At 43.9% G+C, this 22,518-nt stretch overlaps 1 protein-coding gene across 1 annotated transcript; it reads right to left on the reverse strand.

Moving 5' to 3' along the window:
* Positions 1-1,129: 1,129 nt before the first annotated feature.
* dnajc10 (DnaJ (Hsp40) homolog, subfamily C, member 10) lies at positions 1,130-21,830 on the reverse strand. The gene is given in 26 exon segments (XM_080498597.1): positions 1,130-1,387; positions 2,958-3,065; positions 4,293-4,415; positions 4,980-5,127; positions 5,378-5,431; positions 5,515-5,648; positions 6,183-6,277; positions 6,984-7,044; positions 7,115-7,216; positions 7,321-7,437; positions 9,865-9,992; positions 10,070-10,184; positions 10,889-10,999; positions 11,276-11,365; positions 11,452-11,517; positions 11,807-11,872; positions 14,667-14,710; positions 14,898-14,975; positions 15,384-15,477; positions 17,053-17,184; positions 17,756-17,761; positions 17,763-17,839; positions 18,944-18,994; positions 19,079-19,244; positions 19,349-19,588; positions 21,738-21,830. Coding segments are annotated over 25 exon segments (2,373 nt in total). The 5' UTR covers positions 19,544-19,588; positions 21,738-21,830; the 3' UTR covers positions 1,130-1,375.
* Positions 21,831-22,518: the final 688 nt, after the last annotated feature.

Raw genomic sequence — 22,518 nt, forward strand, 5'->3', positions numbered from 1 at the left:
AAAGTCCACATGTGTTCATGAGCGCGCAGCGTCACGGGGGCGCGCGCCGCTCCAAGCCGCACAGACACACACACACACCGCTGCGCTCCGTTTCACACCATGAAACAATAGAAGGTTCCAGTTGTTCCAGCGGTTCCAGCAGGTTTACGGCGCCGCGCTGCGTCATTAGTGACGTCAGACCTCCAGCCGCGCCGCGCCGCGCCGTCCAGCAACCCGCAGTGGAAAGTCCCTCATTTGTCAACATTGTTGGTTTATTGATTTTTTTTTTGTTTTGTTTTGTTTTTCATGCTGAATTTTTCCACTTTGCACACGTGAGACTTTTTACATTTTGTTATTTTATAGGCTGAATTTGCCATAAAAATACATTGTTGTTATTATTATTATTATTATTATTTCTACTTATTTAAGCACAAAACAAATCTCATTTTTATGTGATTTATTAATGAACAAGTTCATACTTAGTTTTTTTTTATACACAGATGATATAATCTTTTCTTCCGACTGAATAAATTCCTCTGATTAAATTAAATCAGTGTTGATCAGAAGAGTTGAATGACGTCACGTTGTGTTCAGAGGAGCCACAGCGGCCCCTGCTGGTTTGACTGGAAATTACACCAGCTGAGGTAAAAGGACAATATAGAAATAAACAAAATCAAATGAAAAAGAATAAAATGTAATTAACGAAGTAAATGTAATAATATTTAAAAAATAAAATTACTAAAATTATATTTAAAAATTACAATAAATCAAATAAAACAATAATAAAATATCGTATTGAATTATATCAAATAAATAGAATTAAAAATGAGGAAAAATTACCAAAAAATGTGTCAATATAAAACTAATAAAAGAAAATAAATTGTATGAAAAAAAAATTAATAATAGGGAACAAAGTCAAGTTTGACGAATCTATTTTTAAAATAAGTGATTTTTTTGTTGTCATTTTCATTATTATTACCAATTAGATAGATACATTTTTTTCTTGATACTTTTCCTTTTTTGTACTTTTAATGAAAATATGTGTTCATGTTCTTCTGACACACAAAGTGTAAAGTTTTTCAACTGGTTAAAAAGTTTTAAAAAACCAAAAACAGCAGAAACATTTGTAAAAATTCTGTAAATCCCATCACAGGAAGACACTTTATTGAGAAAAGATGCACAATAAAATAAAATGTCCAGTGAGTCAGTAACACGTCGGAGTGCGGGGGGCGTCCCACAGCTTTACTTCATAGAGTAAATACAAACAATGGAGACAGGAAGTGGAAACAAATAAAGACTAGTGTTCAGTAGATCCGGGGGGGGAGTCGCTCAGCTGATCCGTCCAATCAGCTGCAACCAGTCACCCTCTGACCAATCACGTCGCAGCTCGCCAGCGTCACAGCTCGTCCTGCAAACAACAACAACTATTTAGTTCAACTATTTTCAACTATTGTGCACAAGTATTTCCTCTGCTGGGCGGAGCTTCTGACAATAACAGAGTGACATCACGAGTTGTGCACACGCCCAAGTTGTGTTTACATTATGGAGGATCAGAGTTTTGACCACGAAGAGGCTGAATTGAACCATATTTCATCATCATGGTCATTTCAAACCCAGTGATTGATGAAGAAGACACAGAAGGTGGTTCTGCCATCGGTGACCCCGTCTGGAACATGTTTGAGGAAGCAGAAGACGCTTCGTCCTCCATTCGTCCTCGTCTCCTCGCCTCAGCAGCCGCCACTTTTCACCTTTGAGGCTTTGAGGCTCCGGACTTTTGGCAGAACGACCGGCTTCCTGGATCCAACACGTCCAAGAGCTAGAAGACTGAATCACTGAAGACGAGTCCAGGTATTACTTGATCGTGTACTAGCCGCCCGAGCTAGCGGCTACCGCTAGCCGCTAGCCAGCGGCTCCCGCTAGCCGCCGAGCTAGCGGCTGCCGCTAGACGCTAGCCGCCGAGCTAGCGGCTGCCGCTAGCCGCCGGAGCTTGCGGCTCCCGTTAGCCGCCTGCCGCCGGAGCTAGCGGCTCCCGCTAGCCGCCAGCCGCCAGCCGCCAGCCGCCAGCCGCCGGAGCTTGCGGCTCCCGCTAGCCGCTAGCCGCCGGAGCTAGCGGCTTCCGCTAGCCGCTAGCCGCCCGAGCTAATGGCTCCCGATAGCCACTAGCCACCCGAGCTAGCAGCTTCCGCTAGCCGCTAGCCGCCCAAGCTAGCAGTTCCCACCGCCCGTGCTCCTTTCCTCCTCTCTGGTCTCTTCCAGGCTCAATCTTTCATCAAGGCTCATAAAACGCCGACTAGAACTTCAAAATACTGTAAAAACTTGGATATTTGAGAGGAAACAAGCCGATATAAACACAACAGATGGAGATCTGCACAACTCTTGACGTCACGCCCACGAAGAAGGATTCCCCCGACTTCCTCGGCTGGAGATTCAAAATTCAAATAACTGTGTTATGCGACAACAGTGGTGGGGCAGAGTCGGAGGAACCTTACAAGTAGAACCACAACTATCGTTTTTGGTAAAGTAGTGTGTTACATTTCACTGGGACTTTAAAGAAAAAGTCAAATTTTCGGTCTTTAATCAGAGTAAATATGAACAAATGTGACATTTCCTTCAGATAAACTCAACTTTAGTCGCCGTCCGGCTCAAACTGAACCGTTAAAACTCGTCTGTGGATGAAGATTCGCCGTAAAGCGCTGCAACGAGCCTCTGAGAGCAACTTTTTGAAAAACACTGACTTTGTGCCTCATTTCCTCCTCGATGAATTTGCGAAACACGTCAAACGTGTCAAACAGGCTAAATAAAGCTCTTCTTTCTCTTTTTTTAATACTATTAGAATAACGTGACGTAGCTCAATGCACCATCTGGTGGAACTGCAACACTAAATTAAAGTGGAAATCTTTACAAAACAAACAAGAGGACAGCGCCACCTGGTGGCCCGGCAGGCGAACGGCGGCGTCTCCGGTGCCAGACGGACTCACCCTGGGCTCCTGCTGTAACCGTGGCGACAGATGCGACAGACGCTGCCTGATGATGTCGGAAATCACGCCGGAGTCCCGACTGTTGACGTGCTCGCCGCTCTGCTCCGACTGCACACACACACACACACACAGTGTTGCCGTGGAAACGAGGCCTCAAAACGACATAATTTTCTCATTCGTTGCAGGAGAAACATTTTAATAGATTTTCTTCTATTTTTTTTCTCAAGTGAAAACGACAGAATTTGAACTGTGAGGGAAAAGTGCAAAAACTAAACTCAATAAAAACAATATGTCAAGTTCAAATTTAACTGAAGGAAGGAAGGAAGGAAGGAGGGAACTAAAGAAGGGAGGAAGGAGGGAACTAAAGAAGGAAGGAAGGAACTAAAGAAGGAAGGAAGGAGGGAACTAAAGAAGGAAGGAAGGAGGGAACTAAAGAAGGAAGGAAGGGAGGAAGGAGGGAACTAAAGAAGGAAGGAAGGAGGGAACTAAAGAAGGAAGGAGGGAGGGAACTAAAGAAGGAAGGAAGGAGGGAACTAAAGAAGGAAGGAAGGAGGGAACTAAAGAAGGAAGGAAGGAGGGAACTAAAGAAGGAAGGAAGGAGGGAACTAAAGAAGGAAGGAAGGAGGGAACTAAAGAAGGAAGGAAGGAACTAAAGAAGGAAGGAGGGAGCTAAAGAAGGAAGGAAGAAAGGAGGGAACTAAAGAAGGAAGGAAGGAACTAAAGAAGGAAGGAGGGAGCTAAAGAAGGAAGGAAGAAAGGAGGGAACTAAAGAAGGAAGGAAGAAAGGAGGGAACTAAAGAAGGAAGGAGGGAACTAAAGAAGGAAGGAAGAAAGGAGGGAACTAAAGAAGAAAGGAGGGAACTAAAGAAGGAAGGAAGAAAGGAGGGAACTAAAGAAGGAAGGAGGGAACTAAGGAAGGAAGGAGGGAATCAAAGAAGGAGGGAAGAATGTAATCATTGATCAGTTGTTTTATAATGTCAACACTGTAAAAAACAAAGAAGAGAGACTCCTAGTGGACAAATGGAGAACAGCAGCGTCTTTTAATTCATGATTTGAACTTAATGTTTATTTTTAAGGTGGTTTAGAGTCGAATGTTTGAGACGATTCGTCATGATGATTCATCATGTCGGAGGTTTTTAGGGGAAATGATGTGAAACTGACTTTATAATAATAATAATAATCCAGAATAAACTGAACAGGGACAAACTGCAGCGACTCCACACTGCTGCCTGCTGGACATGGAGGGACACTACAGGCTGCTGCTTTAGCTGTGTGTGTGTGTGTGTGCGTGTGTGCGTGTGTGTGTGTGTGTGCGTGTGCGTGTGTGTGTCTCACCCTCCTCCGGCCCCGGTAGGGGTAGAACCGTACGGTAGGGTAGGCAGTGATTCCTGCTGCCTGGCAGGTCTGGTGGTGAGCCTGGCAGTCCAGCTTCCCCGCACGCACCTCGCCCTTCATCATCTGCCCACAGCACCATCATCATCACCATCATCATCACCATCACCATCACCATCACCATCATCATCATCATCATCATCTCCATCATCCTCATCTTCATCACCTTCATCATCATCATATTCTTCATCTTCATCATCATCACCACCACCATCATCATCATCACTATATTCTTCATCATCATCATCACCATCATCTTCATCATCATCACCATATTCTTCATCATCATCGTCATCACAATCATCATCATCTTTACCATCATCATCATCACCATATTCTTCATCATCATCATCGTCATCACCATCATCATCACCATATTCTTCATCATCATCATCATCGTCGTCGTCATCACCATCATCATCATCATCATCGTCGTCATCACCATCATCATCATCACCATATTCTTCATCATCATCGTCATCACAATCATCATCATCTTTACCATCATCATCATCACCATATTCTTCATCATCATCATCGTCATCACCATCATCATCACCATATTCTTCATCATCATCACATCATCATCATCACCACCATCTTCAACATCATCATCATCATCTTCCTCACCCGAGCCAGAACCTCAAACTCCGGAGCAAAGTGCTGACACGGGCCGCACCAGGGGGCGTAGAAGTCCAGGACCCAGTGGTCCGGACCGGACAGGACCAGGGACCTGAAGGACTCTGGAGTCAGATCCACCGAGACCCGGGGGAGGGAGCTGGGGACCAGAGACCAGAGACCGGAGGAAGTGAGTCAGGAGGAAGTGAGTCAGGAGGAAGTGAGTCAGGAGGAAGTGAGTCAGGAGGAAGTGAGTCAGGAGGAAGCGAGTCAGGAGGAAGTGAGTCAGGAGGAAGTGAGCAGGGAGGAAGTGAGTCAAGAGGAAGTGAGTCAGGAGGAAGTGAGTCCTCAGGAAGTGAGTCAGGAGGAAGTGAGTCAAGGAGGAAGTGAGTCAGGAGGAAGTGAGTCACCTCAGCGCCCACGCTCTGAGTGAATGAGCGTCTCGGTTCCAGCCGTTGTAACTCCTGCAGAGAGACAGAACATGAATGTAGAACCGGTGGAACAGAACCGGTGGAACACGAGCAGAACCTTCGCCAGCGTGACGTACGAGAAGCGGTCCGGCTGGCGGGCGCCGCCGGCGTACAGGCGGACCTCAGGGTACGCCCTCACGCCCTGGTTCTGACAGAACGACTGGAACCGCTGACAGTCGACGGAACCGACCGAGATCTGACCCGACAGCAGCTGTGAGGGGCGAGAGAGGGGGGGGGGGGGGGCGAGAGAGAGAGAGGGGGGGGGCAAGAGGGAGAGAGAGAAGGGGGGGGGGGAGCGAGAGGGAGAGAGAGAGAGGGCGAGAGAGACCAAGAGAGAGAGAGAGAGAGAGCGAGATAAGAGCGAGCGAGAGAGAAAAAGAGGGAGAGAGAGAGACGTGTGTTATTTGATCCGCCTCTCCTTCCATCACTCATCCTGGTCATTAGAATCACTTCTTTTTACTCTTTGTGTGACCCCCCCCCTGACCTTTGACCCCCCCCCCCCCCCCCACCACCACCACCACCACCACCACCACTAACCAACGTGATGACATCACAGCATCATGTGACCTATCAGAGGACTGGGAATTGAAAACGGAACATGTTGGCGTTGGTTTTGAAACAAATCGGCTTAAAGCTGACCACGTTTGTTGACCTAGACCTTAACCTGTGACTCTCTGGCGCCCCCCCTGTGGAGGTCAGAGACCACGTGGACTCAGAGCCTCAGTGAAGAGGTGCGGCGTCGTACCCGGGCCATGCGTCTCCACTCGGGCAGCAGGGCCTGACAGGGGCCGCACCACGGGGCGTAGAAATCCACCGCCCACACCTCGCCGTCGGCCCGACCTGCAGCACGGGGGCAAACAGTGACACGGCCGTGAGTAAACCGTGGAGCCGGACTGGGAATAAAACAGGTCCTGGAACAGACTGGAGTTGTTTAAATGTTTCATGAGGGATTTAAATGACGACTGTGAAACTCTTTCATCTCAAATCTGGACGACATCAAATCACAAGTTTAACACAGACAAACTGTTTATCCTGAAATCTTTGACTTGAAAAGGTGATATTCTGAGACGCTGAATGAATCCCAAAGGAAGGCTCCCATACAAAGCGGATGAGAGGACAGATCAAAGGAGATCAAAGTCAGACGCTCCCTGCTCAGCGCCCACTGGTGGCCCGGCAGGAAAAGGACAGTTTTTCTCTGCCGTTTGGGTGTAAATAGACGTTTATGCATGTTCACTGGAAACGCTGTCGTTCATACCGTTAATTCTTACTAAACAATCACTGGCGACAGGAAGTGGAATTCTGGCACTTAAACTGAACTGAAAGTTCAATATTGGCCCAAGAAGAGCTGTTTGATCTATTTGATCTGTGTTTATAGAAATCAGTATAGATCTAGATTTGATCACTGTATAGTTGTAAATGCTTTATAGTTAGCTACTTGAGCCTCACGCTATTTGCACTATATTTAGCTTCTTCTTGTGTTTTCGATGTCTATAAATAGATTTGTGTATCGTCTCTAAAACGATGGACGTAAACAGGCGGTTCTGACCTTTGACCTTCTCCTTGAAGCTGGACGGATCCAGAACCGTCACAGAGGGATGGATCAGGTCCTGCGGAGACGGAACGGAGACTTTGAGACGCCGGCGTCGGGGTTCGTCGGGGAGAAGAAGCGAGTCTCACCTGGATGAACTCCAGGATGCCGTCGGCCGAGTGATGGCCCTCGTACTCGTGGGTGGAGGAACCGTTGAAGATCACGGTGGTGGGGTAGGCCTGGATGTTATACTGCGGCAGGAGGGGAGCGTCAAGCGTGTGTGTGTGTGTGTGTGTGTGTGTGTGTGTGAGGTGTGTGTGTGTGTGTGTGTGTGTGTGTGTGTGTGTGTGCTCACCGTGGAGCAGAGGCCGTGGTGGACGGTACAGTCCAGAGTACCAAACTTCATCTGTCCGGCGAGTTGGATGGAAGCTTTCCTCAGCTCGGGCAGCAGAGCTCGACAGGGAGGACACCACTGCACACAGGAAGTGAGGAGCCACACAGGAAGTGATGAGTCACACAGGAAGTGATAAGCCACACAGGAAGTGATGAGTCACACAGGAAGTGATGACTCATACAGGAAGTGAGGAGCCACACAGGAAGTGATGAGTCACACAGGAAGTGATGAGTCACACAGGAAGTGATGACTCATACAGGAAGTGAGGAGCCACACAGGAAGTGATGAGTCACACAGGAAGCGATAACTCATACAGGAAGTGAGGAGCCACACAGGAAGTGATGAGTCACACAGGAAGTCCACACAGGAAGTGAGGAGCCACACAGGAAGTGAGGAGCCACACAGGAAGTGATGAGTCACACAGGAGGTGAGGAGCCACACAGGAAGTGACGAGTCACACAGGAAGTGATGAGTCATACAGGAAGTGATGGGTCATACAGGAAGTCCACACAGGAAGTGATGAGTCATACAGGAAGTGATGAGTCACACAGGAAGTGATGAGTCACACAGGAAGTGACGAGTCACACAGGAAGTGAGGAGCCACACAGGAAGTGAGGAGCCACACAGAAAGTGAGGAGCCACACAGAAAGTGAGGAGTCACACAGAAAGTGATGAGTCACACAGGAAGTGCTGAGTCACACAGGAAGTGATGAGCCACACAGGAAGTGATGAGTCACACAGGAAGTGATGAGCCACACAGGAAGTGTTGAGTCACACAGGAAGTGATGAGTCACACAGGAAGTGATGAGTCACACAGGAAGTGATGAGTCACACAGGAAGTGATGAGCCACACAGGAAGTGTTGAGCCACACAGGAAGTGATGAGTCACACAGGAAGTGCTGAGTCATACAGGAAGTCCACACAGGAAGTGATGAGTCACACGGGAAGTGCTGAGTCATACAGGAAGTCCACACAGGAAGTGATGAGTCACACAGGAAGTGATGATGAACAGGATTTATGCAATAATTCTAGTATTGGGTTTGTTTATTTATTTACTTGTTTGTTTCAAATTATAATTGTTATACATATAGTATTGTGTCATGATGATATTATCATTAATATTCATATTATAATTCTTAATATTAATACTAAAAATACTACTACTACTAATACTAATAACAAATAATAATAATAACAATAATGTGTAGTGCTAGCCTACAATATAAAAGGTTCTTTGCTAAGATTTTAACTCATTAAAGTCTGTTAGATTTTTATCGGCCTCCTTTAAAGCAGTTAGTCCAAATTAAATTCTCTATATTCTTCGTTTGAGAATTATTTGATAAAATTCCAAATTCTCTTTGGAAGTGGACGTGTTGAATTTTACATCAGGTTTATTGTTGACGTGTTTTAAATTGTCCAGACAGAGCGTAATATTTTCACATTATAAGATAGTGAAGAATGGAACACAGCAGAAGTTCCTCGCCGTCGTTCTACAATGTGAGCTGCAGGATTAAACGTCTGTTTGACTTGTAGGCGGAGCTTCAACCCGCCTCAAAGGTAAACTGGGAATCGTCTCAATCAACCGGTTCAAACCAGTTCAGGCCACATTAAAGGCTGTTGGCGTCACAAAAATGACACGAGCTTCATAGAAAACAGTGTGATAGAAGAAGAGGTTAAGAAAAGTCACAAAGACAGAAAAAGTCCAAATAACTATTTATAGAAAGTCAAAAAACAAATATGGTGAATTGAGACGAGTCACGGAAAATCAGAATATTCATAGAAAGTCTGATGGAGAGTGATAGAAAGAAGAAAGAAGAGGTGAAGGTGAATTAAAAACAAAAAGGTTTAATGAAAGTGGAAAACAGACATAGTGAGTCAGATTATGTCACAAAAAGGAGAGAAAGTCGGTGAAGGAATCAAATAAAGTCCCTGAAAGAATCAACAAAAGACTGACAGAGTGGAAAAGTCCCTGACAGGAAGTCACTGGACGTCAAAGTAAAAGTCACAGAAACCCATTAAAAGAAACTCATTAAAAGATAAAATAAAATAAAATAAAATAGTCAAGGGATAAAAACAAGAATCCAAAATCAGGAAGTGAAAGGAAACCAGGAAGAAAAATCATGAAGTCAGAAGTTGTTACTGAAAGGTCAGAGGAGTCCAAGAGAGTCAGAGGAGAGTCAGAGAGAGTCAGAGGAGATTCATAAGAGAGTCAGAGAGTCAGACAGTGAGAGAGAGTCAAAGGAGAGTCAGAGGAGATTCATAAGAGAGTCAGACAGTGAGAGAGAGTCAGAGTAGAGTCAGAGAGAATCAAAGGAGAGTCAGAGAGAGTTAGAAGAGAATCAGAGGAGAGTCAGAGGAGATTCATAAGAGAGTCAGAGGAGAGTCAGACAGTCAGAGAGAGTCAAAGGAGAGTCAGAGAGAGTTAGAAGAGAGTCAGGGAGAGTCAGAGGAGAATCAGAGGAGAGTCAGAGTTCCACCAGTCAGACGATGGTTTTCTTCACTGACCGGAGCGAAGAAGTCGACGAGCCACGGCTCCTTCCTGTCCGACGGGAAGTTCTCCGGCCGCAGCGTGGTCACGTGAGCACGAACGCTGTCTCGGGCAAAACCCACGATGTTGTAGAGGACGTCCTTACCTGTAGGGGGAGACAGTCAGTGACCTTACGCTCTGACCTGCAGCTCTTTAAAGTCGTGGAACTGGAGTGGAACCCACCGTGGTGGATCTCGAAGTCGTGGACTCCCAGACCCTTGAAGACGGCGACGCAGGCTTTGTGGATGTAGAGCGACTCACACAACTTCACGTCCTCACGACAGCCCACCCTGCCCACCTGGACAGACACACACACACACACACACACACACACACACACACACACACACACACACACACACACACACACACACACACACACACACACAACCTGCTGTTATACACTATGACTGAAGTCGTTAAATTCAGCTTTACAAAGTGTGCAAAAGACTGTCGATTTATCCAACCAGCCGAGTTACAGACCGAAGTGGAGCGACACAAAATGTAGCGACACAAAATGTAGCGACACAAAATGTAGCGACACAAAATGTAGCGACACAAAATGTAACGACACAAAATGTAGCGACACAAAATGTAGCGACACAAAATGTAACGACACACAATGTAGCAACACAAAATGTAGCGACACAAAATGTAACAACGACCCAGGTTGTTATCAAATATAATGTAAATAAACTCAAAATGTATAAGAACTGGTCAATAATGTAAAAAGACTCAAGACTTAAAAACCTTTAATATCATTATTTTACATTCTGGAGCAGGAAAAATATTTTTTCACTAATGTAATAATTCTCTTACATCATAAAGTGAATCAATGATTTATGCTTTGAACTTGACCTGTTTCAATTTGAATAAAACTGAAAGAATGAGATCTAAAAGTTGATATATTTAACTTTATACAGTTTATGGGATTTATGTAAGACTGCTGTACTCAAGTCCTTGATAGTAATCTGTTCTCTACAAGCTGTAATCTATTACTACCTGGATGTTGTCGCTCCTCAGCAACGCCTGCAGCTTCTTGTACTCGTTGGACGTTGGACTTTTGTCTCCGACGGTGAAACTGATGAGCCAGCGGTGGTGAGCCAGTTTGTCCTGGACGCCGGGGAGACATTTTCAACATGGCGTCAGAGAGGTGTCGTCAGAGCCGTGTCGTGGGAGGCGTGTCATTAGAGGCGTGTAAATAGAGGCGTGTAATTACAGGGGTGTCGTTAGAGACGTGTCGTTTGAGACGTGTAATTAGAGGCGTGACATTAGAGGCGTGTCATTAGAGGCGTGTCGTTAGAGACGTGTAATTAGAGGCGTGTCATTAGAGGCGTGTCATTAGAGGCGTGTCGTCAGAGGCGACTGGGCTCTGGTAGAGTTGGGTACCTGGAAGGTGTCGGCGGTGAGCCGCTCCAGGTCGGGCAGGTGGTCGAGGACCTGGGTGTAAATGTCTCTGGCGTCCAGCGAGTTCAGCCACTGGGGACAGAGGAGGGACAGACGAGCAGACAGTCAGTGAACCTCAGTGGAACTTCTCTGGTCAGACTAGAAGCTCTCGGTCGTACCAGGATGCTGCCCTGCTGGTCCAGGGAGCTGCCGGGGGGGAACAGGGCCGTGGCTCCCGTCGTCACCTGGACGGAGCAACCGGAACACGTTTACGCAACACGTTTCCACGACAACGGTGTTCAGAGTCGCTGACAACTTAACTTCTAAGCACAGTGACTTTACTTTTTAATTTGTGAAACACTCTGGGATGTACTTAACATATGAAACATGCTGAATACATCATTTTAATTTGTACTGTTACGATAAAGTGGAGTTGCTCAACGCACCATCTTGTGGTACAAAGTGGAATCGCAACACTTGATTGAGAATCGAGGTGAAAATGAATAAAGAATGATTCGTCTCATTGGTCCTCACCTGGAAACTGTCACACAGGTGCAGGTCGTTGCTGCAGTCGATCCAGCCCACCTTCACCAGGCCGTCCTGCAACACAGCCAGACTCACTGTTAACACCTCATAACCTCCATTTTATCCTCATGTTTCATGTTATACGTCATTGGAACTGATGATTAGAGGAATAGATTACAGCTTGTAGAGAACAGATTACTATCAAGGACTTGAGTACAGCAGTCTTACATAAATCCCATAAACTGTATAAAGTTAAATATATCAACTTTTAGATCTCATTCTTTCAGTTTTATTCAAATTGAAACAGTTCAAGTTCAAAGCATAAATCATTGATTCACTTTATGATGTAAGAGAATTATTACAACATTAGTGAAAAAATATTTTTCCTGCTCCAGAATGTAAAATAATGATATTAAAGGTTTTTAAGTCTTGAGTCTTTTTACATTATTGACCAATTCTTATGCATTTTGAGTTTATTTACATTATATTTGATAACAATCTGGGTCGTTGTTACATTTTGTTGCTACATCTTGTGTCGCTACATCTTGTGTCGCTACATTTTGTGTCGCTACATTTTGTGTTGCTACATTTTGTGTCGCTACATTTTGTGTCGCTACATTTTGTGTCGCTACATTTTGTGTCGTTACATTGTGTGTCGCTACATTTTGTGTCGTTACATTGTGTGTCGCTACATTTTGTGTCGCTACATTTTGTGTCGTTACATTTTGTGTCGTTACATTTTGTGTCGTTACATTGTGTGTCGCTACATTTTGTGTCGTTACATTGTGTGTCGCTACATTTTGTGTCGTTACATTGTGTGTCGCTACATTTTGTGTCGTTACATTTGTGTTGCTACATTTTGTCGCTACATTTTGTGTCGCTACATTTTGTCATTACATTTTGTGTCGCTACATTTTGTGTCGCTACATTTTGTCATTACATTTTGTGTCGCTACATTTTGTGTCGCTACATTTTTGTGTCGCTACATTTTGTGTCGCTACATTTTGTGTCGCTACATTTTGTGTCGTTACATTGTGTGTCGTTACATTTTGTGTCGCTACATTTTGTGTCGCTACATTTTGTGTCGTTACATTGTGTGTCGTTACATTTTGTGTCGCTACATTTTGTGTCGCTACATTTTGTGTCGTTACATTGTGTGTCGTTACATTGTGTGTCGCTACATTTTGTGTCGCTACATTTTGTGTCGCTACATTTTGTGTCGTTACATTGTGTGTCGCTACATTTTGTGTCGTTACATTGTGTGTCGCTACATTTTGTGTCGCTACATTTTGTGTCGTTACATTGTGTGTCGCTACATTTTGTGTCGTTACATTGTGTGTCGCTACATTTTGTGTCGTTACATTGTGTGTCGCTACATTTTGTGTCGCTACATTTTGTGTCGTTACATTGTGTGTCGCTACATTTTGTGTCGCTACATTTTGTGTCGCTACATTTTGTGTCGCTACATTTTGTGTCGTTACATTGTGTGTCGCTACATTTTGTGTCGTTACATTGTGTGTCGCTACATTTTGTGTCGCTACATTTTGTGTCGCTACATTTTGTGTCGCTACATTTTGTGTCGTTACATTTTGTGTCGTTACATTTTGTGTCGTTACATTGTGTGTCGCTACATTTTGTGTCGTTACATTGTGTGTCGCTACATTTTGTGTCGTTACATTGTGTGTCGCTACATTTTGTGTCGTTACATTTGTGTCGCTACATTTTGTCGCTACATTTTGTGTCGCTACATTTTGTCATTACATTTTGTGTCGCTACATTTTGTGTCGCTACATTTTTGTGTCGCTACATTTTGTGTCGCTACATTTTGTGTCGCTACATTTTGTGTCGTTACATTGTGTGTCGTTACATTTTGTGTCGCTACATTTTGTGTCGCTACATTTTGTGTCGCTACATTTTGTGTCGTTACATTGTGTGTCGTTACATTTTGTGTCGCTACATTTTGTGTCGCTACATTTTGTGTCGTTACATTGTGTGTCGTTACATTGTGTGTCGCTACATTTTGTGTCGCTACATTTTGTGTCGCTACATTTTGTGTCGTTACATTGTGTGTCGCTACATTTTGTGTCGTTACATTGTGTGTCGCTACATTTTGTGTCGCTACATTTTGTGTCGTTACATTGTGTGTCGCTACATTTTGTGTCGTTACATTGTGTGTCGCTACATTTTGTGTCGTTACATTGTGTGTCGCTACATTTTGTGTCGCTACATTTTGTGTCGTTACATTGTGTGTCGCTACATTTTGTGTCGTTACATTGTGTGTCGCTACATTTTGTGTCGTTACATTTGTGTCGCTACATTTTGTCGCTACATTTTGTGTCGCTACATTTTGTCATTACATTTTGTGTCGCTACATTTTGTGTCGCTACATTTTTGTGTCGCTACATTTTGTGTCGCTACATTTTGTGTCGCTACATTTTGTCGCTACATTTTGTGTCGCTACATTTTGTGTCGTTACATTGTGTGTCGTTACATTTTGTGTCGCTACATTTTGTGTCGCTACATTTTGTGTCGTTACATTTTGTGTCGTTACATTTTGTGTCGTTACATTTTGTGTCGCTACATTTTGTGTTGTCAAAATAAAAGTCTGGGTTTTGTTACTTAATCTGTTAGCGGCTTTAAGAAAGACGTTTATTTTTGTTGCTAAACATGGAGAGAAACTTTTCACTCAACACTGGAAGAAGGGAATAAAAGCGGTATTTAAATTCAAATATACTTTCTGTGAGTCGACATGAAGTTCATGATTTACCATGAATAAATATATCTAATAATAGTAAATATCACTAAGTCTCCTAGTTGAGATCCTGCAGGTTTGAATGTTTGGACATGAGCAGTTTGTGACCCGACTCACCAACATCCCCGCTAGCTTCTGTCTCGTCCTGGACTCCAGGCAGTCTGAGGACACAAGGACGAGTCAGAGTGTGTGTGTGTGTGTGTGTGTGTGTGTGTGTGTGTGTGTGTGTGTGTGTGTGTGTGTGTGTGTGTGTGTGTGTGTGTGTGTGTGTGTGTGTGTGTGTGTGTGTGTGTGTGTGTGTGTGTGTGTGTGTGTGTGTGTGTGTGTGTGTGTGTGTGTGTGTGAGACCTCCAGTGTCGCAGCAGAAGGAGATCAGCCAGCCGAGGCCTGATGAGAACGCAGACTCAATCTCCTTGAACATGTTTCCTGGAAAAGAACAAACGCAGCCTTAATATTTGCTTTATATCAATTATATTATATATTTTATATCATATAAATTATATTGTGAAATGTATATATAAATATATAAATTGTTTAAGCTTTAAAATATATAATTTTTTTTATCAAATGAATGTGTTAATTTATAAATTAATTATATTATAAAAAATGAATTAAATAAATGTGTAATAATAATAATAATAATAATAACACTAATAATAACAATAATAATAATAATGATGATAATAATAATAATAATAATGATAACAATAATAATGGTAATAATAATAATGATGATAATAATAATGGTAATAATAATAATAATAATAATGATAATAATAATAATAACAATCATAATAATAATGATAATAATAATATAAATAATAATAATCCCACCTTGCCAGAGCTGAGTGATGCTGGTGGTGATGAACTGCATGGAGAAGTGAACCAGACTGTCTTTACTGCGCTCTCCATTGAACCTCTCTGGTCTCTGCACACACACACACACACACCCACACACACACACACACACACACACACACACACACACACACATCAGCCTCACAGGAATGCGTCCCGACGCTGCTGATTCATGAAAAGCTAATTTTCCACAAGCAAAGGTAAACAAAAGCAGAGTGATGAAGACTCTGATAATCCTGACCAACCTGCAGCCTGCAGATTAACTGACCTTCAGACACAGTGACAGATTATATGAGGCTTGATTCAATCATTACACTGTGGTTGCTCTATAATCTGGATTAAAGGAGGAAGATGCTCTATAATCTGGTGTTAGAGGAGGAAGATGCTCTATAATCTGGATTAGAGGAGGAAGGTGCTCTATAATCTGGATTAAAGGAGGAAGGTGCTCTATAATCTGGATTAAAGGAGGAAGATGCTCTATAATCTGGATTAGAGGAGGAATATGCTCTATAATCTGGTGTTAGAGGAGGAAGATGCTCTATAATCTGGAATAGAGGAGGAAGATGCTCTATAATCTGGATTAGAGGAGGAAGATGCTCTATAATCTGGTGTTAGAGGAGGAAGATGCTCTATAATCTGGATTAGGGGAGGAAGATGCTCTATAATCTGGATTAGAGGAGGAAGATGCTCTATAATCTGGATTAGAGGAGGAAGATGCTCTATAATCTGGATTAGAGGAGGAAGATGCTCTATAATCTGGATTAGAGGAGGAAGATGCTCTATAATCTGGTGTTAGAGGAGGAATATGCTCTATAATCTGGATTAGAGGAGGAAGGTGCTCTATAATCTGGATTAGAGGAGGAAGATGCTCTATAATCTGGTGTTAGAGGAGGAAGATGCTCTATAATCTGGATTAGAGGATGAAGATGCTCTATAATCTGGATTAGCGGAGGAAGATGCTCTATAATCTGGTGTTAGAGGAGGAATATGCTCTATAATCTGGATTAGAGGAGGAAGGTGCTCTATAATCTGGATTAGAGGAGGAAGATGCTCTATAATCTGGTGTTAGAGGAGGAAGATTCTCTATAATCTGGATTAGAGGATGAAGATGCTCTATAATCTGGATTAGAGGAGGAAGATGCTCTATAATCTGGATTAGAGGAGGGAGATGCTCTATAATCTGGAATAGAGGAGGAAGATGCTCTATAATCTGGATTAGAGGAGGAAGATGCTCTATAATCTGGTGTTAGGGGAGGAAGATGCTCTATAATCTGGATTAGAGGAGGAAGATGCTCTATAATCTGGATTAGAGGAGGAAGATGCTCTATAATCTGGATTAGAGGAGGAAGATGCTCTATAATCTGGACTAGAGGAGGAAGCTCAGAGGAAGCAGAAATAAATCTAATCTCCAGTTTTGCTCTCAGGACGATTAAATAATCTGATGATTAATAGAAGCCGCTCAGTCAAACTCCAGTAACTGTAATTAAGTGATTTACTCTCACAATAGTAATCAGTTACATGGGCGTGGAGGCACACTGTGTGTGTGTGTGTGTGTGTGTGTGTGTGTGTGTGTGTGTGTGTGTGTGTGTGTGTGTGTGTGTGTGTGTGTGTGTGTGTGTGTGTGTGTGTGTGTGTGTGTGTGTACCTGCTGGGCCCGGTACACCAGCAGACTGGGGTAACTACTGATCCCCATCCGGCGACACAGGTGGTTGTTGTCACCGCAGTTCACCGCTCCGATCCGGATCACTCCATCCATGTCTTTAGCAAACTCTCTCCACTGGGGGACGGAGGGAGGGACGGAGGGAGGGAGGGAGAGGGAGAGAGAGAGAGAGAGAGAGGGAGAGTAAGTATCCATCGACCATCTGTACGTCTGAAACATTATTTTACACTTTGTTTTATATGAGTTTGATGAAAGTATAAATATTAGTGTATCCAGCAGAAATCACCTAATTTGGTCACTTGGGCTCAATATGAACCAGATTTAATGTTTAATTCATTCATACTTTTTCTTTCTTCTCACAGTTTCTCTGTTTTCCCACGTTACTTGCATTTTAGTGAGTCGGATTAACATCAAAGGGACAACATGAAAGCTTCCAGCAGTACCGCCTCTGACCTTCAGGTGGCAGTAAAGAGCTCACAATGACATTCCTCACGCTTGTTTTCATTCACCTTCCATCTTTAGCTCGTTTTTTTTCTCCTTTAGGGCAGATTTAAAGCGGCAGTGACTCCACGCACCGCCGTGTGGTAGGACGGGGTACTACAAGTAGAGATCCTCACATTCTGATGATTATATATTATTAATTATATTTATTTATTTATTTATTATTTTGATGAAAGGAGCTTTTTACCGTCGGGGGCCAGATCGTGGCAGTGCGAACATCGCGGGAAGTAGAAGTTGATGAACCAGATTTCTCCAGAGTTCACCGCGGCCTCTGAAAACACACACACACACACACACACACACACACACACACACACACACACACACACTGTTATTTTAAGTCAAGGTCAGATATGAATGTTTTGGTTTCCATGAGTCCTTCAAAGAAAAACACCCTTCAGTAAATGAGACTCAGGTTTTCTTTTGTTTGAGTCTCACACCCAAACCCGAACCAGAAGGTTCTACCTGGGCGCGCGACGCCACACCCAGAACCCCGACGCCTCCGGAAAGTCTCGTCTCATCGGAGAAATGTTAATTCCAGCCGTTTATAGAGCGGAGACACGCGACTGCGACACGTTTCATCCAGGAACAGGTTCTGCCGTCTGACCGGACTCACCTGTTCCTGCAGTGTTTCTCATTTCGACCCGTTATACCTGCCGCTAACCGCCACGCCACCACGAAATAAAAATTAATTAAAAATATCTTTTTTTTTCCTCCCCCGCCTTGAACACCAGGCTTCAGGACATGTAGTTCACCTGCCAGGCCTCTAGGGGCGCTGTGACTCACCAAACACACCAAAAATGCAAAAGAATACAGAGCAAATAGAAATGTAGAAGTAGATTCCTGCTTATAATCCTATATATAACTCTAGTTCTATAGGTCTATGGCCCTGCTCCTCCTGCTACTAGTGTCAGTAGCTTCTAGTTCTATAGGTCTATGGCCCCGCTCCTCCTGCTGCTAGCGTCAGTAGCTTCTAGTTCTATAGGTCTATGGCCCCGCTCCTCCTGCTGCTAGCGTCAGTAGCTTCTAGTTCTATAGGTCTGTGGCCCTGCTCCTCCTGCTACTAGCTTCTAGTTCTATAGGTCTATGGTCCCGCTCCTCCTGCTGCTAGCGTCAGTAGCTTCTAGTTCTATAGGTCTATGGCCCTGCTCCTCCTGCTGCTAGCGTCAGTAGCTTCTAGTTCTATAGGTCTATGGCCCTGCTCCTCCTGCTGCTAGTGTCAGTAGCTTCTACTTCTATAGGTCTATGGACCTGCTAATCCTGCTGCTTGTGTCAGCAGCTTCTAGTTCTATAGGTCTATGGCCCAAACCTTCCTAACCAGCTTTCGTTGGCGAAGGTAAAAAGACAGAAATTCAAATCTGAAAAAAGTTCTTACCAAAGTCTCCGCTGTCCAGCGTGATGATCTCCAGGTCGTCGTCGTAGATTCCTGCCCGGAGGATCAAAGGGAGGTCGTCATAAAGAACCAGGACGTACTTTCATGTGGTCAGAGGGCCTGGATGGACCTGCTCACCGAAGTCGTAGCGGTAGAAGTTCCAGCTCTCGTAGCGTCCTCCCTGCTGCTGCTCGTCCAGACCTTTCTCTCCGTACTTGTCGTACTTCTTCCTCAGGTCTCCGTCCTTCAGGACTTCGTACGCCCGGTTGACCTGCACGAACTTCTCGTGGGCCGTGGGGTCGCCCTGAAACAAAGTCGTTTAGAGGACGGTGGTGGGCGAGCGGTGTGGGTTTGGGGGTGGGGGGGGAGGGGGGGGGGGGGGGGGGGGGGTTCCTCGGCGGGACTCACGGGGTTCTTGTCGGGGTGCATGGTCAGCGCCAGCTGCTTGAACGCCCGCCGGATCTCTCGCGTCGTGGCCTCCCTGCTGACGCCCAGCAGGTCGTAGTAGTCCCGGCCCTCGGCCCAGACCGACGCCAGCAGGACGGCGAGGACGAGGAGCGGCGGGAGGACGCGGGGACGTCCCGGGTAACTTCTGCTCCCCATCGCCACGGCGCTCCGTTCAGTCACGACAACCAACGACCGGAGCGTCTGGAACCGAGAGACACCGGGACGGTTCCCCGATCAGACGCTCTGGACCGTACCAGTACCCTCTGGACCATACCCTCTGGACCGTACCCTCTGGACCACACCTGTACCCTCTGGACTGTACCCATACCCTCTGAACTGTACCCATACCCTCTGGACTGTACCCGTACCCTCTGGACTGTACCCTCTGGACCATACCCTCTGGACCGTACCCTCTGGACCATACCCTCTGGACCGTACCCTCTGGACCGTACCCTCTGGACCACACCTGTACCCTCTGAACCGTACCCATACCCTCTGGACTGTACCCGTACCCTCTGGACCATACCCTCTGGACCGTACCCTCTGGACCATACCCTCTGGACCGTACCCTCTGGACCATACCCTCTGGACCATACCCTCTGGACCGTACCCTCTGGACCATACCCTCTGGACCGTACCCATACCTTCTGGCCCATTTACATGCTTCAAATCTGATCATCCAGTTTCTAGAAATGATTGAAATAATCATGTAAAAAGACATTTTTGGTGTGTTATGTCTTAATATCAATTAACTCTGACTATTTTATCCACGCAGTCACTGAAGATGAAAACTTGTATATATTCACCCATGACCATCTTTTTAAAAATGATTTAAAAAATCAGCTTAAAACCCTTTTCATTCTTGTTTCTCATTCTCTTGTTTGAAGTCTTTTAATCGGACGTACGTGAACTCCCACGTCGTGTAAATAGAATTCTTGGATTATAACAATCGTATGCATATTTATCTCAGAGCCCGTCTGCAGACGCGTCTCCTGAGGATTGGCTCACAAACTGTCACCTCACTTCTGTCATGCATTTATTTTAAATGGTTGATTGATTAAACAGGATAACAAAGAAAATCAGGAACATTCCTGCACGTTTAATGACTAATTTTACAAACTCTGGTTTAAAAGAGGGTAATAAAAGCCTGATTCAACCTGCCGTAGCTTTGATCTGTAACGACACATAAAACACTCTGCTTTCATCTGTAACGACACATAAAACACTCTGCTTTCATCTGTAACGACACATAAAACACTCTGCTTTCATCTGTAACGACACATAAAACACTCTGCTTTCATCTGTAACGACACATAAAACACTCTGCTTTCATCTGTAACGACACATAAAACACTCTGCTTTCATCTGTAACGACACATAAAACACTATGCTTCCTGAGCGTAGCTCTGATTAAAACAGAATAGAATAGATTAGAATAGCATAGAATAGTCCGTTATTGTCCCTCTATACCAATGTTCAAAAACTGTTAGCCGCTATTTATACAAGCAATATAAAAACACATAATAGTAAAAAAAAAAATATAAGACTGTTAAGAGGTGAAATATGTATAAAATATTTAAAACCATTATATTAAAACAATTTGCTGATATTGTCTTCTGCTCGGTATGCCGAGCTGCATTTTACACTGAAACGTAATTAAATAAGAATATTTTTTAATAAGTCTGATAATACAGTGGAATTACAACACTCGGTTGATAATTACCTCACGGCTGAAGTTTCTTTGCCTCCTGTTGATTATTATAAAATCAGTTTGAATACTCCGATGTAGAGATGTGTGTATTTAACCGTTCAGTACCTCACTTCTTGGAGTATTCTGGGTTTTTTTTCTAATCATTATTTCAGACCTGGATGTGTCTGGACATGATGTGTCCTGTGTGGATTGGCTCTCAAGCTCTTCCTCTTCATCCCTCTGGGTCATCATCACCACCCCACCACCCCCCCCCCCCCTCCACTTATTGTTATATTAACAAGATAACAAACTACATCTGGATTATTCCTGCACATTTAGTACCAATTTCCATTTCCCTGCTTTCACACAGTCACCACAGGCCCATTTAACACTATAAAACTTCAGTGTGTCTTTGGTAATTAATAATAACACGTGTATCACCCTGCCTACGTCACAGATCTGTGTTTTTCTATCTGTTTGTGTATTTCTGTGCCCTAAAGTGAGCTAAGTGAGGCTAAGCTAAGCTATAACATGGTAATAACGCCACACCTGGCAGGCTGATTAGCTCGTTAGCCTAGCCACGGGGCTAAACTGCACGCCGTGCATCAATCGAGGTGAAGATAATCCTAATCTGACGGATTAAAAGAGCAGCTCGTTTACCTTTGACGCGTCCCAACTTCTGAGAGGAGCAAGATCCGCATCAGAGTCCGGATCAGAAACCGGGATCAAGTCTGCCGAGGCGACCACGGACGACTTCCGCCACCGGCTTATCACAATACAAGTCCGGCTATGTTACTTCCGCTTTTCGTGATAAGAGCTTCCACTAACAACTGCTGCTTCAGCGGAGAATAAAATGATGTGTTTTATTTAAAACATGACCGAATATAAACGTTATGTTTCGTCGATGGGCATTTTTGGTTCAGTTCGTCCTTTTATAATAATTTATAATAATAAGAATAAGAATATTTACGTGACTTTCCTTCCGTGTGTTGTTTCATCAACGTTAACTTGATTACGCAAAATGTGACGTCAGCGTAAAAGTTTGCTGACTTCAGGGTCGATTGGTAAAAAAAGCTGTCATTACAAGTAGACCAAAACTAATACAATATTATTTAATGTTCATTGAATCTTATTTCAAAACTTTCATTAAATAGAAAAGGAAGACGGGAAAGAAGAAGAAGGAATTGTTTTTTTCTAAAATATTTTAACATATTGATTCTTTATTAACATATTGATTCTTTTTTCTTTATTTGTATGTTTGCATATCATAGTTCTGACATATGAGGAACGCATTAATATTAAACAAAAACATGATTTCCAGAACCGTCTTTAAAAACAAATATAATAAAGAAGTCTGTTTAATGGTTAAACGAAATCAGAAATATAAATAATTTAACTTAAAAAAAAAAATAAAAATCAGCATTGAAATATCCACAGTTTC

This window comes from Blennius ocellaris, assembly GCF_963422515.1.
Source record: "Blennius ocellaris genome assembly, chromosome: 6".
In the NCBI taxonomy this organism is placed as follows: domain Eukaryota; kingdom Metazoa; phylum Chordata; class Actinopteri; order Blenniiformes; family Blenniidae; genus Blennius; species Blennius ocellaris.